General features: G+C 53.3%; 5 protein-coding genes across 5 annotated transcripts; 4 read left to right on the plus strand and 1 right to left on the minus strand.

Annotated features, from left to right (window-relative positions):
- Nucleotides 1-269: 269 nt before the first annotated feature.
- POSPLADRAFT_1139415 (hypothetical protein) lies at nt 270-4,387 on the plus strand (the record flags this gene model as incomplete). Its single annotated transcript, XM_024485030.1, has 12 exons — nt 270-353; nt 523-568; nt 991-1,042; nt 1,129-1,262; nt 1,303-1,416; nt 1,468-1,742; nt 1,793-1,868; nt 1,924-2,252; nt 2,306-2,464; nt 2,887-3,336; nt 3,386-3,830; nt 4,131-4,387. The coding sequence occupies 12 exons, from the start codon at nt 270-272 to the stop codon at nt 4,385-4,387; spliced, it is 2,421 nt and encodes an 806-aa protein (XP_024340574.1).
- Nucleotides 4,388-5,791: 1,404 nt separating this feature from the next.
- POSPLADRAFT_1169184 (hypothetical protein) lies at nt 5,792-8,256 on the plus strand. Its single transcript, XM_024488046.1, has 8 exons — nt 5,792-6,299; nt 6,378-6,502; nt 6,592-6,689; nt 6,742-6,851; nt 6,930-7,134; nt 7,185-7,436; nt 7,488-7,895; nt 7,948-8,256. Exons 1-8 carry the CDS (start codon nt 5,955-5,957, stop codon nt 8,037-8,039), a joined length of 1,635 nt encoding a protein of 544 aa, XP_024340575.1. The 5' UTR covers nt 5,792-5,954; the 3' UTR covers nt 8,040-8,256.
- Nucleotides 8,257-8,634: 378 nt separating this feature from the next.
- POSPLADRAFT_1074145 (hypothetical protein) lies at nt 8,635-11,406 on the plus strand. Its single transcript, XM_024482669.1, has 3 exons — nt 8,635-9,420; nt 9,609-10,212; nt 10,267-11,406. The coding sequence occupies exons 1-3, from the start codon at nt 8,661-8,663 to the stop codon at nt 10,910-10,912; spliced, it is 2,010 nt and encodes a 669-aa protein (XP_024340576.1). The 5' UTR covers nt 8,635-8,660; the 3' UTR covers nt 10,913-11,406.
- A 33-nt stretch (nt 11,407-11,439) lies between these two features.
- Nucleotides 11,440-12,575, minus strand: POSPLADRAFT_1074146 (hypothetical protein; the record flags this gene model as incomplete). The annotated part of the gene is made up of 5 exons (XM_024482670.1): nt 11,440-11,747; nt 11,798-11,890; nt 11,947-12,272; nt 12,323-12,406; nt 12,455-12,575. 5 exons carry the CDS (start codon nt 12,573-12,575, stop codon nt 11,556-11,558), a joined length of 816 nt encoding a protein of 271 aa, XP_024340577.1. The 3' UTR covers nt 11,440-11,555.
- Nucleotides 12,576-13,754: 1,179 nt separating this feature from the next.
- Nucleotides 13,755-17,748, plus strand: POSPLADRAFT_1033288 (hypothetical protein; the record flags this gene model as incomplete). Its single annotated transcript, XM_024476921.1, has 9 exons — nt 13,755-13,795; nt 14,736-15,478; nt 15,628-15,650; nt 15,767-15,872; nt 16,237-16,532; nt 16,569-16,865; nt 16,904-16,987; nt 17,135-17,534; nt 17,561-17,748. The coding sequence occupies 9 exons, from the start codon at nt 13,755-13,757 to the stop codon at nt 17,746-17,748; spliced, it is 2,178 nt and encodes a 725-aa protein (XP_024340578.1).
- Nucleotides 17,749-18,731: the final 983 nt, after the last annotated feature.

An 18,731-nucleotide genomic window follows, 5' to 3' on the forward strand; every position in this document is an offset into this window, starting at 1 on the left:
AGTTTTAAAAAGCTGTTATCTCCCTCCTAGTGGTTGGAGTCGGGTGATTGATGCTAGCTCGAGGACGCCTGCACCGTAAATTTCATTTATTTCGTGACCTAATTTCTGATCTGCCCGCTCGGCGCTGATTTCAGAAATCAAAGGTACGCCCTTGGCTCTCAGCCTCACCGACAATGTTCTGACGGTGTAGCAATGGTGAAGAGTACTCGCCTTTTGCACATAGCTTCTCATGCTACATTTTCAACAGTCGCAAGCGATAATCGTCTACCATGGCTCTCCAGCTGGGCATTACACGCTCCGATTCGCTTACTGGTCCAAGTCAGATCTGCATCATCGACAACCATCATCTCAGCGTGCGTGATCTCTGAATATGATTTTGGTTGAAGCAGTGATACGATCGCTGTTCCCTTCCTCTCCTCTCCGGCGAGGGATCCCCTGTATGAGACGTCATAATGACCCCGAAGTGCCTCGAAATGGTCTTGAACCTATCCGTTTCAATGCTGGACAACACCACCTCACTAGTCGTATGAGGATGCACCTGGGTCGGATACGGATATCGGGAACCCGCGTGAGTTTGGAGGAAGTATCACTCTGCTCTCAGGAGGCTAAAAAGATTATTGTCGCCTCTCGCGAAGCATGAGATGCCGACCGGTGTCTTGAGTGAGTATCTCCATTACCTGGTTCACTTTCGCTCATATGATCCCTTCTTCTGTGAAAGGCTGTGTCGCGTTTACATGAGCATACACCATTTGACATGAAACAACGAGGCAACCACGCTGACTGCTTCCCGGCTTATGGCTAACAATAGTACTTTACAAAAGATAAGTACGGCGTTGAATGTCCGAGAGCAGCATTACCTCAATGTGCAGGGGGCGGTACAAGGCATCAGATAACATTGGAGAAGACATGCCAACGACGTGCATTTACAGAACTTTCACAATCTACCACTGATAGACCGTAGTACAGCGCCTTCTACGAATCAGCTGACAGACATCATTGAATTCTCGCTATCTAGGAGCACACTGCCATCGAAGCCGCCAAGGTACAAATGCCCACCGCGGTTAAGATGCCCGTCACCTTCACACATTGCATAACTGAATTTCAACTAATCAACTCGGTATATAACAGACCTCGCCGCTGCATTGCATCCTCGGTCCCGACCCCACCGTCTCCCAAGCCTCGACTTGCACTTCACGACTATGTCGTCAGCTGCAAGCCCGTCTTCGATTATGTCTTCAATTTCGTCCAGCGTCCCTACAGAAGTCATCAGCAGTTATATCGTGTACGCAACATCTGTTCCAGGACCTGATTGGGGCGGATCTCTTCCCGAGAGCGAATGGTTCCTCAGCGCGGCGCAAATTCTCTGGTTCAACCAGTCCGTCAATGCCGCTGTGTACCTTGGCGCGATGGCTTGGGGTACGATGGCATTTTCTCAAACCTGTCTACAGCTGACACTGGTGTTACCAGGGCTTCACATGGCCATTTTCTACAGGGCGGCCCGTGCAGTATGGAAAGGCAGCCACCAATCTCGTGTTACATGGCTGCCTCTCATCGGTACCTTATGGGCAATGGCTACGATCAACATGGCGTGTAACGTGAGGTTCAACGAACTGGCCTTCGTGGACTCGAGCGGGTACAACGGCGGCCCGTTCGCATATGTCGTCGCATACCAATCATCTCCGGTCAATGTCGCGGCGGTATCCACGACGATCGTATCCCTCTGCCTTGCGGATGTCTTCCTGGTGTGTATTTTGCTACCTGTTCACAATCACTTGACATAAAATATACCAAGCTATACCGTGTCCATGTTCTGTGGAGGAAGTGGTACATCGCCGCACCATTGCACCTACTATTCCTGACAGCGCTCGGTTTGTCGATCATCATTCTTCACGCTATGCGTATAGCTCCTGACAATTTCAATAGCGTTCGCGATCTTGCAGGCGTGGGCGGTCGGACACGGCGATAGTAGCTTCTGGGTTGTTCCGGCATTTGGTGGCTGGTCTTTCTACATCATCCTGGCCATGTCCCTCCACTGCCTGCTCACTATCCTCCTACTGTGGGGTGTGCTGGATCTCAGCCGCAGGCTCGCCGCCAGCCTGACCGGCCATTCGGGAACTATCTACACCGGATATAAGGCGGTCCTGGTAGAATCGGCTCTCCCATACGGAATCATCTCATTTGTGTTGATGATTTTAACCTGCGTGGATAGCGATGCTGCCAACCTCTTTGTCCCGCTACTTGTCCAATTACAAGTGCGTACAATTTAATTGACTCCCGCCTTCGACCTGACAGGATTCGTCTTCAGGGCATCACTGTGGAGCTCATTGTCATCAGGATTGTGAACGGCTACGCCTGGTCATTGGTCTCACTCCGAGCCATCAATGAGAAGCTCATTACGCTACGCGGCCAGCTCGGGAGACGAGCGGGATCGGAGAACGTCTCGATGGAAGCGCTTGGTGGTAACGTTAACAATTCAGACAATTCGCTGGGTCCTAAGATTTTGCCTCCTGTCTGATGATACGGTTTGGGGCATGCGAAGACTTTTCACGCCTTTGCCGCTACGGCCATTCTACTTCCAAATGTTTAGGACTTCGGCGTCTCTGATGATGAATGATGGACTGAATGAAATGGACTACCAAGCGTTGTAAAACCAGATGTGTATCCGAGTAGTTCTTACGTTGTCGGGACCGGACTTAATTTGTTGGTTGCATACCTGAACGATCCGGGCAGAAACGTACTAGTCATGAAAGCATTCTTTTTTGTCGAGTACATACATGGAGTTCACGCGCAAAACCAGGAGTGGTTGAGAGTAATAACCCGTGCCATCAGACGCGTCGAACGCGTGACTGACGCGTGACATAACTCTGTGTGACGAGACGCGTTCAGCGCACGGGAGGCATAACCGTGACTACAGTTGCGATGAGCGGACCACCACCTTCGGTCCCATCAGTCTTGCTCCCTGAGCTCACAGGCTTTGTGCCCCAGTTCTTGCTAGACGATATCATCAACATTGCCAACGATGCGACGAGGCAAGCTGTTGACGCGATGGAGGCGTTCCTCGAACGCCGAGATGCCGCGCGCAACGAAGTTATGGACGACTGGAAGACTACGGAGGAGCTAGAGAAGGGGCTGAACGCGTTCCAGACGCTGTTAGAGTCGCATGTCGACATTGCGTTTGATTTCCTCGAAGCGTGGTCTCTGAGGAACATCTTCGCTATCCCTGCCGACCTCCCTGTTGTTGCGCCGCACCAGAAAGGATTGGACCTTGACCAGCCGCAAGAGAAGGAGACCGAGCTGCTGAAGGAGATCAAGGATTTGCGAAGAAAGATCCAAGCGGTAGGTTTGTATCTTATGACTCTCAGGACATAGCTCTGATGAATAGTAGCAACGCAAACTGCGGCGGCTGTTCAGCCGTGCGGTGCGGTCGTCGAATGCGCAACTTGCACATTCGAAAGCCCGACTGGAGCAGCTCTCGTTCATCCGCTCACCACAATTGCAAGAGCTAGGCTCCCTCGCGGATGAGTTCCTTGCCATGTACAATGCCGTCTCCGCGCTGCCCCCCATCGACCCCGCCTCCACCGCCATTGAACAAGCCCCTCTGCCTGAGCCAGGTAAACGGCCATGGGAGACAAGCAAGATGGGCTATTTCAACTGGGCAGTGGGGCAGCTGATGTTACGCGCGAAAGAACACGCTAAGGGAGAAGGGGAGTTTGGCGCGGGAAGCTCAGCTGTTGGTGCAGCAGCAGCTGCCGCCTATGATATCGCGAATGTGCAAGACGTGAAAGGTGCATTAGAGGCTATAGCTGGCCAGGTGGTTGTTGCGCAGTTAGGTACGAGAGAGAAGGGCGACAATCATATGGATTTGGATTGATTCTGCATAATTTCTGTAAAGTAGATGTACTGTTCCGGGTTGTGATAATGTAATACGACAATGATATTACAACTCAGGCTCCCAATATGCAATCAAAAGCTGATAATATTAGTGAATCCTAGGAATTGATACAAGAGAGGCCATCCTCGAATGTAATTCTCAATAGACACACCCGGCAACAACGCATGACCATAAAGAAATATATTGATGAGATATACACGACAGTCCAACTAATGCGACGAGCAAACCCTTGCACCAGGCTGTACTCAGAAGTCCACCTACGAGATTGAACTGAATCAGTATATAAGCTTGATGACAAGCAGGCGGAAAAAATCAGAGAAGCCGGTGTTTTCATATTTCCTGCAGCGCATAGCCCCAGCCCATCCGATCCAGGTACACCAAAACGATGAGTCAGGACACGCCTTCCACACACCGAAGCGCGACAGAAGGGGATGGAGCGGGATGCACCGGAGGACATTCAACGAATGGATGAACTTATTTTCGTCCCAGTGGTAGCCAATAGCCCATTGACTCACCTGCAGCCCAATATCCAGACCACCAGCGCGTATATACTTCACAAACGAATTGAAACCTGAGGGAAGGATCGATGGTCAGCAACTGAGCAGACGTTACAGAGCGAAACAGGAAGATCAGAATTGAGAGTTTTGGTATAAAGGTTTCCACCACTAGAGCTTACGCCCTACGATTCGGAAGCAGAACTGAAATAATGGCTCATCATAAAGTAGAGAATGGAAGTTGGTAGTCCTCGACGAAAGAATTGATACTCACTGTGTGTGTGCCGATGTGTACGCCGTCGTGGACGACACGATAGAAGTCGAGCGCTTTTGTATGGGAGCAACTGTACAGTCGTGAAACTCCGCCCGAAATGCACCCGGGAAAGTGCGCGTGAGGACTCATGCTCTGGCGCTGGCATTTCTGGCATGTATTCCTTTTGCTTGCACGACGTGCTCCCTTTTCACGATGTTCTCTAATAGATGATCAATGGCTATTCGCCAACGCCGTGCTGATGGTGAGTGGCCTGCTCTCTTTTCCCCACCTTGCTATGAAGATTGTTATCCATAACATTCGAGTGGGCGATTCCTGAGCCGAACTCTTTCATGCATCACCAACTGAGCTCCCGTATTTTTCTTGCATTTATTACTGTCTTGCTCGTGAGAAGCAGTACTTATGGTCATTTTTCAGATTCCAGCCTGAAACCGCTCGATGTATGTCGGATGTGTGAGTATGCCGACTCTGTAGGTCCTTGTGACGAGTCGTGTTAGCGAGCGACGAGTGTACACTCGGATGTGCTCATTGCTAGCATACACCACCCCCTGAAGGCTATATGCGTTGCTGCACTTGTCGCTGCCCATGGATGCACTTGTGCTGAGCTCTCATCGCAGACTTTGCTGTGCCGCACTTGCGCGGTTTTGTATGGTGAGTATTTTTAATGAACAATGGATTTCCCCCATCCTCCCCGTTTTACTCGCCTATGATTTTTACGACAAATAACAAGCATATGTCCAACGTACTTCTGTATGCATGAGGACATCATATGTTCGCTGAGGCCTTACCAAATCCTAACTGTGCTCCTTAACCGTGTCACTAATTATTCGCCTTCCAGTGCGCCCTCTACTCCATCTCGACAGGGTTTGCCCTGTATTCCCGTGAAGTTCTCTCTGGAGGCTCGATACTTTCCATATCTGCTCTGTAGTAGATACTATGAATAAAAGATGCTGCTTGGAGCGTGTTAGCTCTCGTGAGATCCGCGCTGACGTCGATGGCGCACATATTTCGACATTCATATCGACGGGAGGGAGCGGACGCGGGTAGCCGTGCCGGTGCGAGCGGTGTCATATGCACACCGCCACTGTCTGAACCGCTGATGGTTCCGCCCCTTTCTACGACCACCACCTACCTCCCCCCCCCCCCATTGAGCACTGAGTCAGGGAACAGCTCTCGCGGCGCCCTCGCTTTCCCTGTACTCTTGATTACGACTGGACACGCTGACTCTGGTAGTCGGTAACGACCTCTGGCAACAAGTCTTGGACGGGACGCCAATTCCCACCACCCTGCAAACGTTATGGCTGTGATGACTGAGCATCCGGTCGACGGCGGCCTTCCTACTGTGTCGCTTCCTCTGGATATCTATGCAGCTCACCCCAAAGACCCGTCCAACTCGACGTCTGAGTGGTCGTATACGGAGTCGCGCGCATCGACCCCCGACCTCGGTGGTGCGACCCCGCGTGCTTGGGACGAGAAAGCTTCTAGCGAGGGCCGTGAAAAGCAAGACGACAATTCCTTCGTGGGCATCGGCCTGCTCCCGGACGATGTGTACGTCCGGACGATGAGCAGCTGGAGGGCTGCCATCCGCCGGCGCGTGCGCGCAAATGTTGAGTGGGAGTCCAAGGTCATAGCGAACATGCAGGCAAGTGTTCTCTGCAGAAAATCAGGTGCAAACCCGCCGGGCATCCCTACAGCTGACATGATCGTGTTCGTTCTGCAGGAGCGTGTCCGCCGACCCATCCTTGATAATTACTTTGTGTATACGTCGTCCCTCGGTACACACACATTCTTCATGATCACTCTCCCCGCGTTCGCGTTCTTCGGACGTGTCGATGTAGCCCGTGGGTAGGTCTACTCTCGTGTAGCGCGTGCTGCAACCTTGCTCACCATATGGCCTCGACATCGGAACGCATTCCATTGCATGCCACCTCCAGTTTGCTCATGGTCCTTGCCCTTGGCGTCTACGTCGCTTCTTTCGTGAAGGATCTTGTCTGCGCGCCTCGCCCTTTCGCCCCTCCAGTCGCCCGTCTAAGTGCGTTCCTTGTCTATATGAATGGTTTATGACAGCTAACGGTGTCAACCAGCGATGGGCAACCATCATCTTGAGTACGGCTTCCCCTCGACACATTCGACGAACAGTGTTTCGATCGCGTTGTTCTTCTTCCAACTCCTCCATCGCCTTTACAAGACACCAGTGTCGTCGGTGGTCCAAAACAACGTCATGCAGAATGCTACCACTGTAATTGAAGGAATCTCGGATGTGGTGGCGGAGACTATGGTCTCCACTACCACGTACTACATGCTGTCGGGCGTGCTCCTCTTTTACATGTTCTCGATCGTGTATGGGCGATTGTACACGGGCATGCACTCGTTCACAGACTGCATCATGGGGGTATCCCTTGGAGCGGCGATCTGGGCTCTGAGTCTCGTATGCAGTGATGGTTTGCATGATTGGATCAGAGACTCCGGCTGGATTGGTGAGTGCATCCAGTTTGCTTGGTGGTTGGGAGCTTAACAGTCCGTACAGTGCCCGTGGTCGTGATTCCGCTATGCCTTCTGCTCGTGCACTGGCATCCGCAACCGATCGACGATTGTCCATGCTTTGAGGATGCGATTGCGTTCGTTTCCGTCATTATGGGGGAGGTCCTGTCCCGATGGTACATGCTGCACCACGGCTATGACGACAGCTACTTTGTGCGGGTGATGCCCGGCTGCATTTGGGGAGGTTGGGTCGACATGTTCACCTGGTGGTCCATGGCCGTTGTGAAGATGGTTTTAGGTATGTCTCGGTGCACCCCTGGGATGCATGCGCTCATTATTTGCGTCGTAGGGATCCTCATCATCTTCATGTGGCGTATTTTCGCGAAAACGGTCATGCACACTGTCCTGCCGCCGATTTTCCGTCTGCTCTCGCAAGCGTTCACACTACCGCATCGCCGCTTCTACACGCCCGCGACCGACTACAAAAACGTCCCCCCGGAGAAAGGGCTGCACCCTATCCCGTCTGTGATCGACCTGCCGAGTATGATCGAGATGGAGATGGACGGCGGCGGCTCGAGCGGTGCCAGTCTCGCCGCGCCGGGTGGTATTTACGGACAGTATAATATGAAGCTGCGCGGTTCCAAAGGCAGGGACAAGAGCGCCAGCTCCATGTCAGAGAAGAAGGTGGGGCTGGGCTTCGACATGGAGGAGTATGCCGGAAAGCAGGACGAAGTGGTCAAACACTACGATGCTGACGGTGGGTGATCTCATCCATGAATTTCCGCACTAGGCTGATATCTGTTGTTTAGTGCTCACGAAGGTCGTTGTATACAGCGGGATAGGAATGCTCGCGTGCGGGTTGATCCCAGTGCTGTTCGAGGTGCTGGGATGGGGTCTGTGAGCGAGTTGGGCCGACACAACCCCGACGTCTAGAATATCGCTGGGTCCGCGAGGAGAATGAGGTGTTATTTATTTATAATACTTACAGCCGTCGCGATCGAGTACCACCGAACCGTCGTGATGTATTACTGTCTATTGGATGCTACGTAGTTGTACCTGTATCCTACTACCCATACCCAATTTTCCATGTCCTGACGTGTCTCATGTTTTAACTTGCATTGGAGCCGCGCACCTCAGTCAGCCAGCCGTCTCTGACTCAAGACTGACGCGTCCCGCTCTACCAACGGCATCGGCGCCTTGCCGTAGCGCTACGCGGCTGTTTCTTGTCCGCCACTTCGACTTAAATTGTCGATCTGCATTCAATATGACCTCAAAAGCCCCGAGCTGCTGAACAGCAACATGAGAATAGGGTATGTTGCGCTCAAGGAAGGAGACGTATATGACCGTCGAATTATTCAAACACGTATCCCTAGCGTTCCGAGTACCTGAGGCATCACCTGTCACGCCCAATGTAGGCTATTACATAAGCAGATGATACGCCAGGAGCTGCGGGAGAGTTGCGGTGCGGCTCAATCCAACTCTCACCTCATCCACCACCACGACCGCCGCGACCGCCGCCGCCATGCTCGTCGACAATCCGTTACAGTCGGGTATCTCGATGTCCTCAGCTTTTGAGGACTACTTCAACATGGACCTTCTCGCTGGCCCATCCGATGCCGCTACAAATTCAAGTGGATCGCCTCGCTCGGACTCTTCGCCTTCCAACACTTTTTCGACGCTTCCTCCGACACCCCCCAACCCCCTCCTCGACTCAGCAATGCAGCCGAGCCCATTTTACGACTTCTCGCTGGACGATGACTTCTCTAAGATTGACCTCCCGGCGCCACTGGCAGCGCCAGGTTTCGACTTTTTCGGCGCCTTCTCCACCGCTGCGGCGCAGATATGCAACTCGGGAGGCGGATCGGGCAATGCGAGCTCGTCCTCGGGCTCGTCACCCGACAGCATCGACCCACAGCTCGTGAACACTCCGGCGCAATCGCAGCCGATGAGCGAGTTCGGCGACGATGCGGAGGACGAAAACGAGGAGGAGGAGGAAGCCGAGCGCGAGGATTCGCCCGACGTCCAGGATTCCTCCATCGCCCCCTTCAAGGTAGGTGGGAGGGGAAAAGCCAACCGAAAGGGCACAGTCCAGTCGGGCGGGGTCGTCAAGCGAGCCGGAAGCGAGAAGAAGGAGAACAGGCCATCGAATATGCTCTCGACGACGTCAAGCGAGCCCGACGATTGGCGACCGAGCCCTGAAGAATACAAGAAGATGTCGAGCAAGGAGAAGCGTCAGCTGCGAAACAAGATCAGCGCAAGGAATTTTCGAGTAAGACGAAAGGGTTCGTACCAAAGACATCCGTATCCTCTTCATTGCAACGTGTGTGATTGTTACCTGTGCGGAGCGTTTGCTGCTGCCTTGAATGACAGGGCTGCAGCAATTGCTCTCTTGTCCACGCATGAATCAGCATCTGCTATCGGGCGCCCAGCTGTGATCAGTAAAAATAAACTAATCATTGTCATGATATAGAATACATTACGACCCTGGAAGGTGACATCGCCGAGCGGGACCGCCTCATCGACGCCATCCGAACAGAGCTCGGAAGTACAAAGTCGGAAAACGTTGCTCTGCGCCAAGAAATTAGCGCCTTGAAGAAGGCGCTTCTTGAGGGCCGTGGTCGTCCTGATACTCCTATCCTCCCTCCTCCTGCACCTCTTCCTGCAATTCCCGCTTCTGTCTTCGCCGCGAGCTCGTCGAACTCTAGCTCGCCTGCCCCTGCGGCTCCCAAGAGCCCGTTGCTTACTCCGAACACTCAGAAGGACCTCCCGACGTCGCCACGGCTAGGTGCACGGGGCTTCTGGGGTGGTGCATCTGCTGGCGGAATTGGTGGCTTCGGTGGCTTCACTCCCGTTCACACAACTCTGGTGCCCGAATGGGGTAGTGTGTTGTCTGGCAAGGCGCTTGTGGGCGCTAAGAACGGCCGAAAGAGCCCGTCGCTCCAGGAGAACATTAACCCAATCCTCAACGCGGCTTTCCATGGAACAGACAAGAGCAAGGAGCAGCAGCCGCAACAAGTTGGTGGGCTGGACTCATTCATGGAGATGAACGCGTTCAACATGAACCTACTCGATGCGTACGTTCTGTATGATCATGGCATTGGACTATGGTCTTACTCATGTTCTGGCAGGTACCGCATGCAGCTTTGGCGCAACGTGGCTGTTCAGCAACAGTTCCGCAACCATCACGCCCATCAGCAGCAACAGCAGCACCAATCGCATGCCAGTCCCAGTCCCAGCCCCCTCTCGAGCCCAAGCGGTCTCGCAAGCGGCCTGCGGCCTCACTTTTTCTCCAAGCAAGGCCCAGCCACCTCTGCAGTCTTGTCTGGCAAGGCTGCCACGAACTCACATCCGACGTCCTCCGTCTTCTCGTCTTCCACCCACAATGTCACCGCAAATCAACCCAAGAGCCAGCCGACGCCGACGCCTCAACAAGCCATGCTCGCGTCGATGGCGTCGCAGACACTTGTGCGCAAGCTTGGCTCTGCCTTCTGGGATGCGTTTGCCGCGCGCCCATCGGGCGTCGCAGCAAGCGGTCGTCGCGCTCCTCAAGAGTTCGATGCAGACAAGGTCCGCCGGGTCATGGAGGGAAGCGCTGTCCTCCGTGTCGTCGATGTCGAGCCACAAGCACAGGCAAACCGCGCTGCAGTGCCGCAGCCGGCCTCCGTGCGACCTCCGCAGACTTCGCAGACGTCCTCGTGCGAGAGGATGTGCCCCATCAACATCACCGACCTGCTCGAGGAGTCGATGCGCACCTTGAGCCTTGGCAAGAAGTAAGTGGCTACGATCGCAACATCGTTTGCCCCTCGTTGGATGTACGGAAGGAGGACTGTCGGGAAGAGGGCAAGGCAATGGACTATGAAATTGAAGACGAAGACGTGCTTCTTGTACATAATCTGGATCGCCATGGGTCCATGTGTCATACCGGTGTCGATTATCTCCTCCTTGTTCTCCACTATATCACCCCCTCTCCCTCTTTTTCTTCCGCGCCGCTATCTCTCATGCGTGTCTTGCATTGCACCGCGCGTTGTCGTTTCACTCTCATCTACGCTCATCGTCTGTCGCTCCCTGCTTCTCCGTTTCCCGTCGTCCGTCTCGCTCTGCAGAATCGCGTCCGTTCTCTCGCTCGATAATTATTGTATGTCGCTTCATTCCCTATGCATCACCCCTCATAATCGAGAGAAAGTGTTTGCCGAGTCCCAATACCAGCGTAGTAGAAAATTTGTTCAATCTGGCGACGCACTTGGGAATGCATACAACTGCAACTAGTACACCTGAAGCGCATTTTATCGCAGCTGGCTGGTTTCATGCCATACTAAATTATGATTACACCATTCCTCATGCAAGTAGTCCAACACCTCAAAGCAAAAGCATAATCACAGCAGACATTCCATACCATCCGATAACATAATCTGGTCCACTACATCTCACCGGCTGCGATCTCAGCGACCATGGCTGGAACACCGATTGCGATCAGGATGGCTTTGTTGCGCTCAATGCGATCATCCGGAACATTCACCCCAGGGTAGTACCCTGAGTAGTACTTTTTAGATTGCCGGTTGTCCAAAGCGCGTACCACATCGGTTGAGGTCAATTCAGGCAAGGGTTGGTTCTGCCAGAAGATCATGAATCGCGGCTCATCCATAACGAGATTAAACATACATGGAACATGAATCCCCATGGGTAAGTTCCATTTCTCCAAGGCACTTCTTCGAATGGACTACGATCACCCAGCTGAACCTGCCGATTGTACGCCTTGTAACAGATGAGTTATTTAGAATGCCTGAAGTTGTTACGAAATTGTGGCATACACGTGCTGCACATCGTTGCGCATCTGCTTGTCGTTGTTTGATGACTCGGATATCATCTTTGACTGTGGTCATGTCTGTACTCAACCTGTCCACTCTGCCTGCCAATGTATTGACGTCGTTCTTCGTGACCGCGATATCATTCTTCATGACCGCGATATCATTCTTCGTGACCGCGATATCATTCTTCATGACTGCGATATCATTCTTCGTGACCGCGATATCATTCTTCATGGTCGTTATATCATTGCGAAGAGGCCCAATTGCGTTTTCTAGCGCTTGTTCTAGCATATGAGCAAGCCACGGCGGTGGTGCCTGCTGTGCAGCCACTGTCCCCAAGGAGGTCAGGCAATTTAAAGTAGCTTCATCAACAACGCACTCATATTCGGGGCCGCGGAGTTTATGACAGCTTGTTTATACAAGACAGCTGCAGAGACTTGAGCAGCGTCAAGATCTCCACTGCCTGCTAAAGATGAGAATCGTATCGGCTGGTATATTCGATAGTGCTTACCAAAAGCCATCGTACAAGACATCTCGAAATGGGTTGCCCGAGCGAGATCGACGTCAGTAGGAGGGTTTTGTGGAGGAGATGGCCTCCGATATGGGCGAGACAGTGCCGGTGGAACGGGCATGATGGATGTAGATAAAGCAAGTACTACTTAGTCCAGGTGTTGAACATTGGGTCATGCGCGTAAACCAGAGTCCCACGGTCACGCGTTTCGGAATGACCTGCGCAAAATGGGTAACTCTCTGCCAGCCGGCAATTTACGGTTATGGGGCGCTCGTAGATTTCATCGGGTCTAAAAGCAGTTTATGCAAGTCTAATCGGCGTCGGTCATTTGGGTCTCGCGCAAGAAACTTCTTTAGCAGGGCTAGGTGTCCTCCGGCTTTCGCCTGATGGACACCAGTAAAAAGGGATGTATTATTATTAGGGACATCTGTATCGAGAGTATGGCACAAGTACGTAGGGTGTGGACGGCGTGTAGTCACGAGTAATATACCAGCGTCGCCAATGAAACATCTACAGTATGTACCTGGTGGGAAACTGGAGGGGAATGGGAGAGGGCGCTCTCCAGCCCCTAGCCAGCCCACCAGGTTATAAGCGTATCCTACTCGATCGGTCAGCCGAGGGCAGATGTGCCCTGAAAGGAAATTGACTCTGAGTGTCGCGATGCTCTTACTGTTCGGCACGCGGGTTGAGCGCACTCTCCTGTCTTACCTCCAGCTTCCCGCCATGTATGTTTTAAGGCTCGCAAGCGCACTCGCACGCTGACTCCAGCTTCCCATCAGCGTACAGCATATATTACTTGAGCTACCTGCCATCATCATCCTCGATTCTGTAGCATCTGTAGCGGTAGCCATACTCGCGAACCAGATACATTTGTGCTATATTAATATATGTTTTTCTCCTGGTGTTCTGTCAGGCAAAAGCCGGCAGACACCGAGACTTGCTATACACTCCCGCATGAGATTGGCGACTGAGGTCAATTAGCTATTGAAAGTGGGCATCCTGGTTATAACATTAGGGGGGTTCACGGTACGTATTCCAGTGCGGATTTGAGCTCGGTTTCTGCGCTGGATTTCGCGCCACGGTTGATAACTGAGCATATGCAGCATTGTCCGCACACCGCTCAAAGAATTACATAATGAGCACATATCCATCAATTGCCGCGTGTTCACTTTAGCAGTCAATGTATTCATGTCATTCTTCATGTTCGTGATGTCATTCTACATGTTTGCAAAATCATTACGAATGTTCGTAATGTCGTTGCGAAGTGGTCCAATTGCATGTTCTAGCGCATGCTCCAACCATGGCGGTGGCGCCTCCTGTGCAGCCACTGTCCCCAAGGAGGTTGTAGTGGTCAATACCACTACACGGTCATTGTAGTACAAAACGGACTATTACTTACCATTCGTAGATAGCGATTTGTTTGTATCACGAGCGTGCACGCGCGCTGCGCTGGTTCCTGTTACGGTAATATCCCTCTCCTGCTCTCCCCCTGTTTTAGATCACTATCTCCATATGCACAGGTACACTACGGTCTCAATGTAGTTACCGGCTCGTCCATAAACCTGGCGTGCGTATGCTGTGTAGTCTCGTCGAATCAACACCAGTATCGGCACCCCTTTTGTTCGTGAATCCTCGCTTGTCTCTTTGCTCGCCCTCGACAGTTCGACGTCTGGATCTCTTCCACTATGCGCTTCGCTCGATGTGCCACCTAGGGCAGGTCCTGGAGGTATCTAGTAGACCCCCATCGGGGCGGTGGGAAATGGGTCTAATGAACACCATCCCCAGGGGGAGATCAGGGCCTATATCCCGATATGGATATAGGCATGTGTGTTGACTTTTGGGTATGTCAGGCAAGCGTCGCTGCCGGCCCGGGTCACGTGGTCGTGCGCCGGTGTGGGAATAGGACTTATGTAGGCGTCGCGCGCCGTAGGTAGCCCCATCGGTTTGTAACCTAATCACCCATTGATCCCTGTCCATCGAGGACGTTGTCTGCCGGCGGTCTTTCCGGCGTCGTTCTCACAATGTGCCTGATCACACCCTCGAGGCGGGTTAGACGCCCGCCTACCCTCCTTGGGACACTCCTCCGCCGTACCTTAGGACGCTCCACCATCCCCAGCCTCTGTGTACCCTCGCTATATTTGTACCTGTCTACATCTGGGACCGCAGCCGGTGGTATATGTCTCTGGGATGTGGCGAGCGGAAATCGATTGCGAGAACTCTACGGGCACATCAGTGCAGTAACACTAGTGAAATGCATAGACTGCACTACTCTTCTCTCAAGTGCTGCAGATGGCAGGATTATCACTTGGGACCTACGTGAAGAAGTGGCTCGATGGTCGACCACCGAAACAGTGAACGATTTCGAGCCCTTGGCCTTTTCATCGAACAATACAAAGCTCATCGCAGGCCTGGCTGATGGCACAATTCGCATTCTCGAGACTTCTACAGGCAAAGCACATGGGCCGGATCTTATAGACCATTTCAATCCGGCTAGTGCGGCGGCCTTCTCTTGCGACGGGGAGAGTTCACAGCTGGTGTCCGCTGCACCCCTAGACTCGATACATGTTTGGGATACTCGCGAAAGCAGTGATTATGTCTGGAAATCTCCACGGCATCACCGGCCTCCGCACAGAGTGTCCTTTTTCGCAGGCGGGTCGCGGGTCATTTCATGGCGGGATTATGATCCCACGGAAACCAAAGTGTGGTCCACAGGTTCAGGAAAAGAATTGATAATGAATCCGTACGACGACGAAGCTAGGCCCGATACTGCAGGCTCCTCACTTCTATCTTCCTTCGGTTTACCCATCGACCTACTACCCGGCGACGACGACGAGTCGCTATCGAGCTTGGATCACACGTCTCAACTGGAGACAGTGCCTCAAGAGTCGCTATTCAATTTGCAATTTAACCCGTATAAGCAGATTTTCGAGGACTTGTCACTTGGTTTGGAGTTTGATATCAGTACAGGAGTATTATCCAGGGGAGGCCAGATGGTATGGAAGCTCCCGAAAGAATTGGAAGCCCGTGCGTGTGCCATATGTCGCAACTACCTCGCACTGGGGTTGTGGAATGGCCGTGTCATTGTAGTGCACTTTCCCGAGGAGATGTTAGCGAGCGCCTGAATGTCATGTCAATGAGGTGTCATAGATTAAGGCACTGTAACTATTACGCAGATGAATCGCGGCTCATTATCCTGGTATGTGGAGGATGCAAACATGTCCCACTCGTGATGCAATGCGCCGCGAGCCTCATTGCTAGATGACTGCCAGTGCGCAGGTATCGGAAACAATTCGCCGCTGCGACGGTCCACAGGTGTATCATGACCAACGTTCCCGAGATATCAGTAGGAATTCAAGCAGGCGCTGTTTCTTCATTGCGACTGAGAGACGTCGGAAGATAACCCAGCTATATCTTGACGGTGTGTCACACTATGACCGCCCCCGCCCTTCCGCTCAGAGGCACGGCGCGCCGATTTACGGATTGCCCGGCTTGGGGCACCATTGCAAACGCGGCTTTAGTGGATATACGGATCCCGCACAGTAAGAATATCCGCCGCAGGGACGCACAGCCTGCTCGCGACATAAAATTTTAAGGGCACAGCTAGAAACGTCTCGCGAACGCACCAATCATGCGCGTTCGCGCCACACGTCCTGAAGAAGCCTACAGCATTGTACTTTGATATCAATTTAGAAGCTATGCTAGATAACCGCACGAATGCAGGAGTCACAAATCAGACCGTTTTGTTTGAAAAGTACAATGATATAAAGCTACATGTCCAAAAGCTAAAAAGAATTACCATTTAGTCCCCCGGAATGCAAGAGGATATGACGAAGGACGCACCACATACTGTACAAAGCACCATACCACTCACGTCTACGAGCATAAGCCCACCGAGCCGGCCAGTTTCCAAGAACACGATTCTCCAGCCTTACCACACGCCCTGCATTTGCGCTGCCGCCGGACTGGTGGGGATGTTCTGCGGCATGACTGTACTGCGCGGCACGTCCTCAATGGCCTCGAGGTCCTTGCGGTACTCGATCTTCTCGACGCGCACCTCGCCCTCAATCAGGTAGTATACGTACGTAACCACAACTAGGCCCTAGATGACCATTAGCGCGAAGGAAGAGATGGGGTCGCTGCGAGAAAACGTCTGCCATATGTAACGCGATGTGTAGGCGGGGAGCTCGAGGAACGAGTAGGCACGGAAGCGGGAGGCGAAGTACGGATGAGAGAAGAGTACACGCACCCGCTAACGGTGCCAACCCATGCGCCGCTTGCAGAGCCGGGGTTCACGAAAAGCGGCCGTCGTACTCGACTGCTTGGAAGCTGTTCAGGTGGCGGGAGCGGCGAGGTGCCATTCGGGGTGACTTCAGCACCCGCGGGACGACCTCAAGCGAGGGGACGCACGCACGTGTGTGTATGGCCTGAGACGAGCACGTCGACGTCGAGCTGGCGCGCGATGGCGCTGAGCGAGTCGAGGTCGCCCGTGGGGATACACTGGTGCCCATGGATGACCCCGATCTTGATGGGCGCGTGCGTCACGGTGATGGACAGCGGACGTCTGGGGCACCGACGGAGACGGGCCGCACCTCGTCGTAGTCACCTCGGGCGACGTTGACGTCGGGGGAGACGGTGCGGAGGTACTCGTAGGTCTCGCGGTCGCAGATATTGCCTGTGCAGAGGATCTGCTGGATTTTGCCTGGGACGAGGGGCTTCTTGAATTTTGTGGGAAGGTCGTGGACTCTGTGGGGGATGTGCCACGCGCGTTTTTCGTCCCTCCGCCTGCGCATCGTGCACCTCTCCGCCGCCCTCCCGCTCGTGCGCGCAGCCAAGGCGGCCGGGCGCCCGCTCACAGCCGAGACGTGCTTCCACTACCTCGCGCTCGCGGCGGACGACATCCCCGCGGGGCACCCCGAGTTCAAGTGCTGCCCGCCGGTGCGCGGCGCGGAGAACCGGGCGGCGTTGTGGGCGGCGCTGGAGGACGGCACGATCGACTGCGTGGATAGGAAGGGCCGGTTGGCGGTGGGATACGACGCAGACGTAGTGGTGTGGGACCCGGAGGCGGAGTCCACCGTGCATAGTGTTTCAAATGGTCTGGAAGGGCAGCTGACGGCGATGAGGTGACGCGCGAGGGGCTGAACTTTCAGAATAAGCTGTCGGCATACGAGGGCCGCACGTTGAAGGGACAGGTCGCGCGAACATATGTGGGCGGGCAGCTAGTGTACGAGCGGGAACGTGGCTTCGAGGGGCTCGAGCCGGCGGAGACAAGCTATTGTAGCCGAATACGGAGGTGAATCTATGCAAACGTGAAAATACAAGGCGCTGCTAATACGTATCAGATTGACGACTCTATTAAGCGGGGAAGAATGGATAGATCGATGTTGGATATGCAGCAGAATGTACGTACTGTGCCTCCCCGGCAGTGATGTGCGAGTCAATGACTAGTCAATGACTTGCCATAGTCATTGACTATTGATGCCCAGTCAAAAGTGCATCTGAGCGGAACGAGGCAGAACGGGGCTTGTCTCGTCCAACTGAGTAGAGCGGTGCAGATCTGAGCGATACATCCCTTATCTAGGCCCGTCACATCAAACGTCATTCCCAGTGAAAATGGCGGCTATTTTGTCTGATCACACTCCGGTGTTGCATGACGCGGATGCTTCATGCACGTCATAAGTTCCACTGGACACAACAATTCGTCATATATGCTGGACACCTTGTCTCCATACACGAACTAGATTTGATCATGTGACTGCATCCTCTGGCCGCGCGGCGCACTCTACATTCTTCTCCCTCTTACTACCACAATCAAGCACAAACTCGGCAGTATCCTATCCCTCTACTTGTAGAGACATATAGTAAGCATCAAGGAAAACCCACCACAGCATCTACGCACTACAAGCCCCCTACGATATCCTCATCGTCTGATGTCACAGCAGCCATGTGAGTAGATCGTATATGATAGGCCAGACGTGTCTCAACGAGGAACGAGCGAAGTTGTATCTAATGGCGTCCGGTCGCTCTACAGGAGGTGAGCATATGTACGGTACAAGGGGCAGTAAGGAAGAATTTGTGAGCTTCAGTGAGATGGAAACATCGACCGAAGCTCGTGTCGAGAAACCTAAGTGTGCGGCAGCACGGTGAGTCATTATTAACTACAGTACTCGGGCTAAATGAAGAGGTCCGAATCTAGTGCTGATCAGGAACGCAAGGAGCGCGACAATGTCACGCAGATCCTGACGCGATGTCGCGGCGTCATGCGCGTGCCCACATGCGG

The sequence above is a fragment of the Postia placenta genome, assembly GCF_002117355.1.
Source record: "Postia placenta MAD-698-R-SB12 unplaced genomic scaffold POSPLAscaffold_5, whole genome shotgun sequence".
NCBI classification, from domain to species: domain Eukaryota; kingdom Fungi; phylum Basidiomycota; class Agaricomycetes; order Polyporales; family Adustoporiaceae; genus Rhodonia; species Rhodonia placenta.

What these genes read in the sequence shown, in the direction of transcription:
- POSPLADRAFT_1169184 (XM_024488046.1), top strand. Translation starts at nt 5,955, where the DNA reads ATGGCTGTGATGACTGAGCATCCGGTCGACGGCGGCCTTCCTACTGTG. An exon ending in AGGTCATAGCGAACATGCAG is followed by an intron (nt 6,300 to 6,377) that starts GCAAGTGTTCTC and finishes TTCGTTCTGCAG; the next exon opens with GAGCGTGTCCGCCGACCCAT. An exon ending in CAAACACTACGATGCTGACG is followed by an intron (nt 7,896 to 7,947) that starts GTGGGTGATCTC and finishes TCTGTTGTTTAG; the next exon opens with TGCTCACGAAGGTCGTTGTA.
- POSPLADRAFT_1074145 (XM_024482669.1), top strand. Translation starts at nt 8,661, where the DNA reads ATGCTCGTCGACAATCCGTTACAGTCGGGTATCTCGATGTCCTCAGCT. An exon ending in TTTTCGAGTAAGACGAAAGG is followed by an intron (nt 9,421 to 9,608) that starts GTTCGTACCAAA and finishes GTCATGATATAG; the next exon opens with AATACATTACGACCCTGGAA. An exon ending in AACATGAACCTACTCGATGC is followed by an intron (nt 10,213 to 10,266) that starts GTACGTTCTGTA and finishes ATGTTCTGGCAG; the next exon opens with GTACCGCATGCAGCTTTGGC.